This window comes from Acanthisitta chloris, unplaced genomic scaffold (assembly GCF_000695815.1).
Source record: "Acanthisitta chloris isolate BGI_N310 unplaced genomic scaffold, ASM69581v1 scaffold3352, whole genome shotgun sequence".
In the NCBI taxonomy this organism is placed as follows: domain Eukaryota; kingdom Metazoa; phylum Chordata; class Aves; order Passeriformes; family Acanthisittidae; genus Acanthisitta; species Acanthisitta chloris.
The window spans coordinates 75,945-87,931 of NW_008660869.1; the positions used below are offsets into that span (position 1 = coordinate 75,945).

At 40.9% G+C, this 11,987-nt stretch overlaps 1 protein-coding gene across 1 annotated transcript in view; it reads right to left on the reverse strand.

Moving 5' to 3' along the window:
• Window positions 1–11,752, reverse strand: part of SMOC1 (SPARC related modular calcium binding 1) — an 83,515-nt gene extending 71,763 nt beyond the window's left edge. The window contains exons 1-3 of the mRNA XM_009069980.1: window positions 11,624–11,752; window positions 10,653–10,824; window positions 2,442–2,554 (exon numbers count right to left, since the gene is read on the reverse strand). Coding sequence (XP_009068228.1) covers window positions 2,442–2,554; window positions 10,653–10,824; window positions 11,624–11,752 — 414 coding nt within the window. The remainder of the gene's footprint in view (window positions 1–2,441; window positions 2,555–10,652; window positions 10,825–11,623) is intronic.
• Window positions 11,753–11,987: the final 235 nt, after the last annotated feature.

Genomic DNA, 11,987 nt, shown 5'->3' on the forward strand with positions numbered 1-11,987 from the left:
TTAGTCATGTCCGATTTTGCACAACAGTTTGTGACCTAAGTTTATACAATTAATCAAATTACTCACATCTAACAAACATTCTTATGTTGCAAATAACTCAAATTTTATCTTCCTGCTTATATTACTCTGGTCTAAGTGCAGAAAACTTTTGTTATAGGAAGTAATATTCCACACAGACTGAAATATAAAAAAAGCCATTCCAGAGCAATTATATCAGGTCTGCTCCCATTTACAGTCATCCCATCATGCCTGCAATGCTACCACCTCTTCCATGCTACAAATCCTATCACATTTTCAGACGTGTAAGCAGCACTAAAAAGGGATTTGATAAGATCTTTGCAATACACAAATTCAACAATAAGAGAAGCAGCACACATGATGCATAGAAACAGTTATAGACAACCAGTGAATTGACAAATCTGCTCCTCTTCATGCAGTACACAAAACCTATTCTAACTAGTCATGCCTAGGAAAAGCTGGAAGCAAAAACTGTTTAGACTGTTCAACAAAATGCTAATTTTTATACATCCTTTTAAAAATCAAAGTTTAATTAATTTGGACCAGGAGCTAAAGGAAGTATTTGTCCCAAATGCAGGGCTGAAACTAGTTAGCTCCCTCAGACATTATTTTTCATTTGAATCTTACGCAAGGACAATGACCTTAAATGTTGCAATGTAGCTGGTTTGGGAGGTATATGGAATGCAGAGTATTTTTACAATCCAAGGAATTATATTAATTTCAGCTAATTCTAGTTACAAAGAGATCAGAGGCTTCCTTCAACATGCCAGGTAAAACAAAAGCACTTTAGTGTTCACAGATAGAACTGAATGGAGGAGCAATGTGAAATACCACTTGATTACCAGCTGAAAACACTATTTTTGTAAGCAGTTTCATGCTGCCTCTCAACTGGCAACCAGCACTGGCCAAGCAATGTGCAGGAAAAGTAGTCCAGGGACTGCTCCACAATCCAGAGGTAGCAACCTCTAAATAAACCTGTTTGAAACAAAGCTTTATCAACTACACTATCAGTCCAGCTTTTAGGATAAAAAATTCACCTGCAACCCTACTTTGCTCTCCAAGAGGTTGACAGACAGGTGATAGGCATTTGAAAGTCAGCTTTCTTTCCCCATTTTTTCTTTAACTGAAAAGTTTAACATGGAACACTTAGTTGGCCCACTGTGCTAGCTTTTATAAGCATTCTCCTCCAGTGTCAACATAGCCTGAGTTCTACATCAAAAAAAAAAAATTTCACCAATTGAAAGTGTAGTTAAACTGCAAGAAACTGCAGCCATCTTCTCTTACCCTCACCTTCCCAAGATGGTCCACACTGTACACAAATACAATGCTGCTCCATAAGAAGCATGCAAACTTGGCAGGATGGATAGAACTTATCCCAATTCACCATTAAGAAAACAAAATAAAAATACTCCCACACACCAGATAATGGGAGGGTAAGGCTGAGGAGAGGAATAAAATTTTTTGGTGGGTTATCACAAAAAAAAATCTTTCCTCTCCTATTCCCCCAGGCATGACAGAATGTTTGAACAAAACCCAAAGCTCTTTGCCTTTTTCATCTTTTTGAAGCCAATATTGATTGTATTTTTTAATTTATTTTTTTTACCTTCAAAAGATTTTGCAAACAATAACCAATGTATCCCACATTTCCTATGAGGAACAAGATGTCTAGAGCAGTGCTACATCTATTGCAGCTAAGGCAAAACAAAGTTCTGTAATTTGCCTAATTTCACGAAGTAGAGGTCATCAGGGTTGCAGGATTTTGACTTTTGAGATACATGCAAAACTGAGCAGACAGCATAACCCTCCTACCTGTTAGGAAACTGCCCACAAGCCATTTGTAACTGCCAGTTCAGTTACCACAGGGACACTACTCAATATGCTGGTGACAACAGAACCAAGTATCACTCTTCATTTCTACCCTGCTTTGGCAAACTTCAGCAAGTGAACAGTGAAGAATTAAAAACCCAAACCACAACAGGGCAGAGCACAAATACCCTGCCGATGGAAGAGGCTAAATTAGAGGCTGAATACTCTTTTGCTGGGATAGATGAGGCACAGGTAACTGCGGAATCAGCTGGGTCCACCCTGTTCCATGTAAGCTACCACTCATTTTACAGCTCCTCTTCATGAAAAAATTGACCTCCCCTGAAACTGTTTGTGTTTCTGTGCAATGCCGAAGGTTAATGCCATTCATTTCTGTCCTACTTCAGAGCTGGATGCTATTGCATATGTATGTGTCTTTCAAGGTATTGTGACTGAAGCAAAGCTTCCATTTGCTTAAACAATTCCCCAGCTTTCATCATTTGCATCTGAGTAACTGAGTCATAGTGTGCACTGGTGCTACTGTCATCACTTGGCTCATGCCTTAGCTGTGAATCTCCCAGACACCAGAAGCCTCGCTGAAGGAAGCAAACAAATTTTACCTGCGTGAATGATCCATCTTCATTGCATTCTGGGATGAAGACTGCTTCCTGGGGCTTCTTTGCCTGTTCCAGTGCTTGAGCTCTCTCTAATCGGCACTTGCTTTGGCCAGCATCTACAAGGAGAAAAGCAAAATGCATTTACATTGCAAGCATCATTTGGCCTATTCAAAAAGCTACCAGATGCACCACACAGATGAGAGGCAAAAAAATCCCATACAAATAAAGCATCATTACCATTATCTTCACAAGGCAGATATGGAGTTAGCACTCATGATCCCAAACACAAATATGAACCTAGACAATCAAACTACAAGCCAGTTAATGAAGAGCTGCCTAATTTCCTGGTCAATAGTTGACATGGTCATCCAAGGACTCTGGAAGCTTCTTTCACCAAGTGCTGGAACACAATGTCCATGCAGTGAAAGGTCTTTCTGAATGTGTTAACATTAACAGTCTGAAACTGGATGGTTGAGCATAAACCAAGTAATTCTAATTCAGGCCCAGCAGCGAACAATATGGAAGAAGGGATGGCCCCAGCAAGGCTTCTTCTCTGAGCAACTCTTCCAGTAAGATGCTAAAATAGCCAGTCACTCATCTGAACTTCCACTTTTGTGTGGTTCAGATAAGGTGGCTATGCTGTTTCCCTTGCTTTCCTGAAACTCAGCTTCTACCTCTAGTTCCAGTGCCTACAGCCTGGTGTGCATTGCAGCTTTCTGAGTTACTCACTTTGATGCTAAGAAAAAACATTGCTCTGCAAGCAGAGTTTGAACGGGTTAAGATCTCAGCTCTGCACTTACTTCAGATGATGGCACTGTGCAGCATGACCTTAATCCCTTCCAGGTCCAGCTCCCTGTTACAAAGTATACCCAGATAAGTCTAACACTGATGACTGATGGGTCAAAGAGATAGATACAAACTGTCTCAGTGTTTACATTTGAAAACATGAGGTCTAACAGTACTGCTGTTCAGTCTAGAAAGAGAAAAATAGCAAACATCTGTTTCCATGGCACTCTGACACACAGACTAGTAACTTCTTCCTTTTCCCATGAATCCACTGACTGAAAGATTTTCAGTGCAGAAACCGCAAAATCTGATCACTGGGATCTTTCAGCAGCACCAGAGAGTGACCAAGATTGAATCTGCATTCTACCAGGAATGAAAATCATACTGGTTAACAAAAAATTCCATGGGATCCCTGATGATCACATATTCAGCTTCACAGATGACATGAACTTTGACAACAGAATCACTAATACCAGCACTGAATTAGAAAAATCAATCTGGGTTTTCAGATCAGCTGAATTCACATTGCATGGCAATAGAAACAACTTCCATCTAAGCATATCAAGATAAGGAATCAATGACAATGCTGCAAGTAGTTTTGATAAAGACATAGACCAATGTTTTCAAGCAGAGTACTTTATTTACGTAACTGATGACTCAAGAGACTAAGTTTCCCGTTTGCCAACTGTTTCATTTTAAACATATCACATTTTTCCCCAAGAAGGATTTCACAAGTCTTCTGAAATTATGAAAATCAAACACTTCTCTCTGGAAAAAGTAATGATTCATAGCAATAGTATGCAGTACAGATGCCAGTAGCTTAGGCATTGCATTAGAAAGCAAGAATGCCTATATCAACTCTGCCACTGACCACTCAGTGACTACAAGTCTGTCACCTCACCTCCCTGTGACCTCATGTCCTTTCTGATCCCATGTCACTCATCTTTAGATTAATTTGTTTGTGGGGTGTTTGCACAATACCCTTAGGCCCACCTGAGATCAAAGCTCCATGTGCTATAATGCACCTGTATAAAGAGCAAGATTGTTACGGAATGAAAAGACTTGAATAAAATTTACACTATATTTAGAGAAGCAGTATTTATTTTTCTAGTTAGCCATGATATAACCTCTGACTTGGAATTTCCTTTTCCCTTGCTTGCCAAGTGACCAGATGATCAGACCTTGTTTACAGATCTCCAGTAGAGAACAGTCCTGCCAATTAACCCTTCCAACATGTGCTCTTTCTTTCAGCTGAAAAGGAAGCTCTGGCAATGCTGTTAACAGGAACACCTATCACCTGCTGATTGCCTTTTCAAGCTTAAGAGTCTAATCTTGCTTGGCATGGCACAGGACATTATTACAAAACCAGATGGTGTGGCTGCACTTTGTTTCATAGCTAGCTGTCTGACTTAAAACACATTCAACTTCAGCTTCACAGGAGACAACCAAGTAGCAAAAAAAGATAAAAATTAGCATAGATTGTGCACATATGGACTTGAGGAAAAAAATTGCTAATTTCTTACATGACAATCAAAGCACAAATTCCCAAATGAAAGTGTCTTCTAGTCTCTCCATCTGAGGATACAAGACCACAGACAGGCATATCCAGTTCCTCTCCTGAACATAAACCAGAAGCCTAAAGTACTTCCACAAAGCATCTACTTTAGTACTGGCCTACTCAACTACATGACTGAAACTGGATGCTTCAACACAGAACTGGTGGGCACAATGTTTTGTGGTATCTCCTATAGTACAAATACATTACGAGCCTAGACTCAGATCTTTGTCCAATTTGTCTAACGAGCAGAGAAACATGCACACAATCAAGCCCTTACTATAAAGAGAAGGTAATATAAACACATTACTGCTAAGGTGACTATGTCTGTCCTGACAATTTTAACTGGCCTTTATAGATTGAACTCTCTACTATCACTCAGCAGACCACACTGCTTAACACACCACCACTACACCACAGTGTTCAAGAGGTGATTGTTGTTGCAGCATCCTCTTCTGCAATTCAACCCTTGGCTCAAAGTGATGACGCCACAAATTGCTGCTGAGGTTCAAAGATGACAGTTTTTTCCCCTGTTCATGAACACTTAGGTCTGATCGCTTTTCCCATCCTCCCTTGTTGATTTCCAAAGGTCATCCTTTTACAGCCTTGACTTGGAACAACCACCACACTGGGTGGAGAGGTGTGTACATACTGCTATCTTTTTCATCTGTCTTTCACAGTTCAGTTCCAGTAAAAACAGTGCCTTTAATATCAACATTTATCAGTTTATTTTTAAAAGGACTGTCAATCCTTCTCTTCCTCGCTCCACAGCCTGGTATTTTTATAATGTTTGCACCAACATGTGATTTTAGTGGGATGACTTCACTTTGCTTTTTTTGCTTTGCTAATTAGAAAACGTAAAATATTACATAAGTGCCAAGCATTAAAAAGTAGCTGTCAAATAGCTCACCCCAAGTAAGATGCATGACAAATTTTACTAAGGCCTGATGTTATGATCATAGGTTCATACACCGTAGTCTGCATTTTGATTGCTTACCTGAGTGTTTCAGCAGTTTTTCTCCCCTTTTTAAAAAAATATTCTCTGGAATTTCAAACACCATGCTTATAAAACAGAATGGCATTGATGCATTCCAGTTTCACAGTCCAGACAAAATTGGACATTCTTCCCTCCCTTACATTAGGTGAAAAACCAAAACAGGATGACTTTTTTTTGAAAGCAGACCTGTTTAATAATTTTACTTTAAATATCTTCAAACTTCGGACAGATTTACTGTAGCTCAGAAAGCTGCCTTTTAAAGAAAATTAATTTTCAAGCTGGCAGCTGGCAACTAGGAGATTGTTAACTACAAGTGAAGCTTTTGACATCCCTGGACTAATCTGCAGAATGCAGGTGCACATAATTTTGGATTTTGCAATGAAGTTGGCTAGTTACCATGGCTGATCTTATCCATGAAGAGCTTATTCAAACAAGACCACCGTGTCCCTCATAATATATACAGTGCACTCCTGAATAGGCTCCAAGAATTCCAGCATCCTGTCTTCAACAGGCAGAGGCAATATTGACATCACACATCATGGTATAAAGACCCAAGCTATCCTAACAGCACAAAGTAAAACATCTCTAGCCATCTACATAATAACTCACACCAAATTGATACAATGCAACCACAGAAATTCTACTATATTTGTGTTAAAAGCTCAAAGGGCAAAAACTGATCCAGTTTAACTACTTCCAGTTCCATTAAGTAACTTTCTCACATACAGGCCAGTTCCCTACCAGCCATGAAGCAGTCCAGCTACACTGAAATCAGCAGATTCACATCCATTCACTCCAGCCAATTATTTGTGTCTTTGCACAAAACAGGCAAAAATGGAACCTGAGCAAACTACAAAAATATGCCCATGTGCTCTACAGGGTATCAATCACTCTCCACTCTCCACACTGTTTCCCATTTCATTTATGACAACTCCTACACCTAGAATCTCCAGCTTCTTTCATGTACACAGAATGGTTCAGGTTGCAAGGGACCACTGGAGGTCATCTGGTCCAACCTCTCTGCTCAAGCAGGGTCCCTTGGAGCACACTACTCAGGATAGTGTCCACATGGCCTTCCTGGCCACAAGGATACACTGCTGGCTCAGGGACAGCTTGTTTCTGTCAGGACCCTCAGACCCTTCTCCACAGAACTGCTTTCCAGTTGGTCAGCCCCAGCCTGTACTGGTGCATGGGGTTATTCCTTCCCAGGTGCAGGACCCTGCACTTTCCTTTGCTAAATTTCAAAAGATTCCACTTCCTACCCCTCCAGCTTTCTGAAGAGCTACACAGCATTCTGGGGCCACTCCTCCCTGCTTTGTGCTATCAGCAAACTTGCTGAGGAGGCACTCTGCCCCCTCATACAAGTCACTGATTAATAAGTTAAACAATACTGGGTACAGTATTGAATCTTGGGGGACACCACTATTGACAGGCCTCCAACCAGACTCTGTACCACTGATTACAACCCTCTGAGATCTGCAGTTCAGCCAGTTCTCAAACCACCTCACTGTCCACTCATCCAGTCAGCATTTCCAGAGCCTGCCTGTGAGGATATCGTGGGAGACAGTATCAAAAGGCTTGCTGAAGTCCAGGTAGACAACATCCACTGCTCTCCACTCATCTATCCAGCCAGTTGTCCCATTGTCTTCCTTTTATGCTGATGCACTTTGCTCCTTCTTTGATACCCACATACCATTTCTATTCCAGAGTTCCCTAATTTATTTCAAGCATGCCTAAAAACAGGCCTAAATTTGCAAAGTGATTGAAAGAGATATTTTAGATTTTATTGACTATCTGCTGACAAAGAGGCACATGCTTTATTCTCCCTTGACTTGGAAGAAGAAAGTTCAAAGACAAAACACATGGATCGAGCAAGTGGACTAAAAAGAACTTCAAAACATCATCTCCTGTCCCATGAGAATACTAGGTAGAAAAGAAAGATTATCTTCAAACAAACCCATCATTAGTGAGGAGATATGCCTTTCCAGTATATTAGTCAAAAGTTGTGTTCACCTCCTGTGTCCCAGGAGAAGGGCTGAAGTTCCCTCTTACAATTTCCACCAGTAACTCATAGAAAGGTTCATTCTACATAGTGACTTGCGATCTAAGCAGACTTTCCACATGATTGTAAACCTAAAGAAAAGTTCTTAGAACACTCCCATGCTGGTTCCTAGAAACCAGTCAGTTAACACAGAACTTAAATGTGTTCTAAGTCACAGATATCCAATATACCAATCACTGCATAAATGAGTCTTGGCAAGCTCTCAAGTATTTGTCCTTCACCCCTCAAAGTTTTGAGGTATAACTCTTACTTGACACCAGATCTTCAGATGCCTCCTGACAAAAGATCCAGGTAGGAGTGCTTGGCTGTGTATTTTATGTACAGCTACACCATCTGGAACTATTCTCTAGAATCTCATCAGTGAGGCTCCATTTATCATAGAAATCATAGTTCGATCATTTTAAGCTACTCCTGACTTTTAACCCTTTGTGATGTGTGTGAGTTTGGAGGGACTTCAGATAACTTAGCACTGAAGGAATTTTGTTGAAAAGCACATGAGAAAGCTAGCAAGGAATGAGGGCTGAATAAGGGTTATAGTTCCCAAAGGGCTGGCAAGATTTCATCTTTAAAGGTCCTTAGTTTCTTGAGAGAGAGCAGAGCACTAAGTTGAATCAGAAAGGTTCTGTTCTCACTATGGAAACCATTCTGTTTACCTTGGCACAAGCATAGTTCAAGTCATCAGCATATGACAATGGAAGCTTATGGTAAACTGGGATGCAGAACTATGCCTTGCTCTCTCTTTTACTAATTTCAGTTACCTGTTGCTTATCTCCCTCCAGAGAAGGAAGCACAAGTTAAAATTGCTCATTTCATATGGATAAATTCTTGGATACAACTACCTGTGACTGAGCTTGATGGCCCATGGGATCCCTTACAGTTCTGTAGGAGCTCTCCTGTAGATCATCTCTGTCATGTAGGGGGAATAAAGGCTGTTCATTCCTCCTGCATGGGTAGGAGGGTATGCTGGTGCCCTACTGCAGTAGAAGGTGCTCAAACATTGCTGGTGATACCTTTCCTTGTGCAAGTACACAACACAGACTTGGCCAACCACACATAGTTAGGCACACCTGTCTCAACTGCCCATATTTGCCAAGAACAGTCACCTTTATGCACAGACGTCATATTTCTAGTGATACTAGAAAACCAAAATACCTTTTAATAGCAGCACACATGGAAATTAGCAGCAAGCTTAAATTTGCATATGATAGTTTAAAGAATATTCCTACTTCCCAGAGATTCATGGGAGCGTTAGTGGGTTAAAAGCAAGACTTGCAATTTTCAAACACTTCCAGGTTACTTGGTACTGTATACTAGCACAGGGTAAGAGGAAAAAGGAAACACAGGTAGCTGCAGCTAAACATCTCAGCTGTTTCAGAGAACAGAAAGAACCAATGCTATACCTGTACTCAAGACAAAAGCCTTAGTTACTTCTTTAGGACTCTTTGCAATCATAATATACAGTAGGCTGTGTAGGCTGGCAATCAACATTTTCTCCATTTCCAGAAACACACATTAACATATGGATGTACTGCATTTCAGATGTCATGTTCTGGGCGATTAACAGTGCCAGCTTGTATGCCAGTGTCAGCTATGGAGCTGTTTATCTAAGCCACTCTGCTCAAGGGATGAAAGCAAAGACAGGATTCCCACCCTACCACTTTTTATTGCGATACTCGAAAATGCACCACTTGCAAGAACAGACCAACTACTTCTTGGGCTCTGGGAAGAAACCTTCTGGGTTTCCAGTACTCAGAAATCAGCCTGATCAAAAGGCCTTTATCTATGCTATGAGAAAGAAGTTGCCATAAACCAACTTAGCAGCGGTGACAAACAACAAATCATACAAGTAAGCTTTTATCCAATGAGAAATTGTTTAAAAGAGCAGTATTTGAGGTCACACTCATAATTCACCTAAAGTCTGTCAGTACATTGAAAAGGGATTTCCATTTTAGATCTAGAAATTCTGACAAAGACATTTTTATAATAGTAAAAAAGCCTTCATAAGCAAAAGTCAGGCTTAATTGTATATCAATATACCCTTTCACATGGATTTTAATGAGTTTTATCTGTCACTTTACCAATTGCTAAAAACAGCTGTGCCATCTGCCCTCTGAGTCAATTGTGCTCTCAGAAAATGGACTCCACTTGATTTTTCACCTAACTGCAGAAGCAAACCATTTCTGGGGTAAGACACCTTTCCTTTGAAAAGTTTCAGCTTCATCATTAGACTATGCTGAAGGACTAAATTGAGAGAAACAGTATCTGCATTTCCAAGTAGATGTGTAAGAGCAAAGAGGCATAAAAAAAAAGCCACGTAAAGCCCTTTACGCACTCCCTTCTTAACTGGCCCAGCGCAGAAAGGCTGAACATGTCTGAAAAGGACCAGACATCTAGTTTGCATCCCACGTTCTTCCCCGCTCCCTATTCCTATCAGTCAAAGGTATCTCAGCTCCTCATCAGCACAGGCAGCAAGGGAGAAGTCTGCTTTCAGGATTTGATTTTGCACTTCCATGGGACCAGTTGCTTCTGTCTGCAGACATATTTCAGCCCTTTTTCAGTTATGTCTGTGGCTCCTTTGCCTTCTTTCATTGATAATTCGGTCAGCTCTTACTCTGCTGTCTAAAGTGCTTGCTTTGGGTGCTTACTTAGTGTTCACTCTGCTACCAAGACTCACATACCCACGCTCATATGAATGCACAACTCCACATCAGATTATTCACAGAGCATGGTAATAAATTCAAGAGTCTAAGAATTCAGTTTCTTGCAAGGTAGAGCTCCCATTTCTCCTCTCAGAGGCATCTGAAATACACCTACCTTTGCATCGGCCACGATGTGTCACACTCAGACTTGACTCACGGCATTTGGCTCTCTGGTAGTCGCACATTGACTCGTATGTTCTGCCATCAGAGGCACAGAGAGGTTTGGACTGGGACCTGGAGCAATGCAGGTTACACTGAGGGTCTCTGTCACGGTCGCTTATTAAAAACTGAAGGAAGTGAAAAAAGGAAGGAGAAAAAAAATAGTGGGTTTGTTTGGTTTCCCAAAACAGAGCATAGTGTATTTTGGTTTTATGACAATAACAATATGGCCTATAATGAAGTTTAAGCTGCCTACCAAAGCTGACTTAGCCCAAAGGGAATTTCAAATGAAACACGCACATCTTTTAAAAAAATTAAAGGGTCTTTGCCATGCCATTTTCTTTAATAAAACAGAAACATTACTCACTCTGCCTCACCTCTAAAAATGTAAGATGTGCAAAGCCAAACATAACCTACAAGGGAAGGGCAATACTGAGTCAGAACAGTCGAGCTTGCACAGTGCCCTTGCTACAAACAGTATCTGCTACCAGACAATTTTATTCAGAGGCACTTGAAACTTATTACCAAGGACAGAGAAACTCACATAACCTATCAAGATTGGCCTTGGTAGTTGAATCATGCACGTGGCCAGCTTTATTAATCACGTATCGTGATCAGTTATTTGTTTTTAAAGCATTGCTTATGTCATCTGTGGATACACCACCTGCAAGAGCATACCTGCACACTCCCAAAGCCACCTTTTGCTCCTTCCTAATGACATCCAGCACAGCTGGCAATTGCATTCCATGCGTCCCACAATCGAATTGCACACTATGTGGAAACCTATTTCCTTTCAGAAGTTTGAATTTGTCATCTTTCTCAACTTCTCTTCCTGAGCATTCTATTAGCACACAACCCATTTTGTATAAATGTGGCACTTCATGCCAGTCTCCTAATTTGAACAGCCCCAGCCTCCCAGTTTCTTGCCCAGACCACTTTGTCAATATCACAGTCACTGCTGTTTCCCTGCTCTGAATACAGCTTGGCTTCTGCCTTATTTTTGCTGATGGGAAAACCCACAATGCACATGAATGAGTCCTCATCTTCTGTCTGCATGTTCCCTGCAAATCCTAACATCTGGCAGTAGTTTACTGCTGTAACCTGAGCTGCCTTATAGGAACACCCAGGTCTCCTTTCCAAGTTCATATTGTCTTCCTGAGGACACCAACTGACAGTTGTTGTTCCACAACCACCAGCATAAAGTTCTGGCAAGACATAACAGCAGTGGCCCTTTTCACTTCCCATTCTACTCTGCTTAGTAGTTACTCAGTCAGAGCTTTAACTATTACCC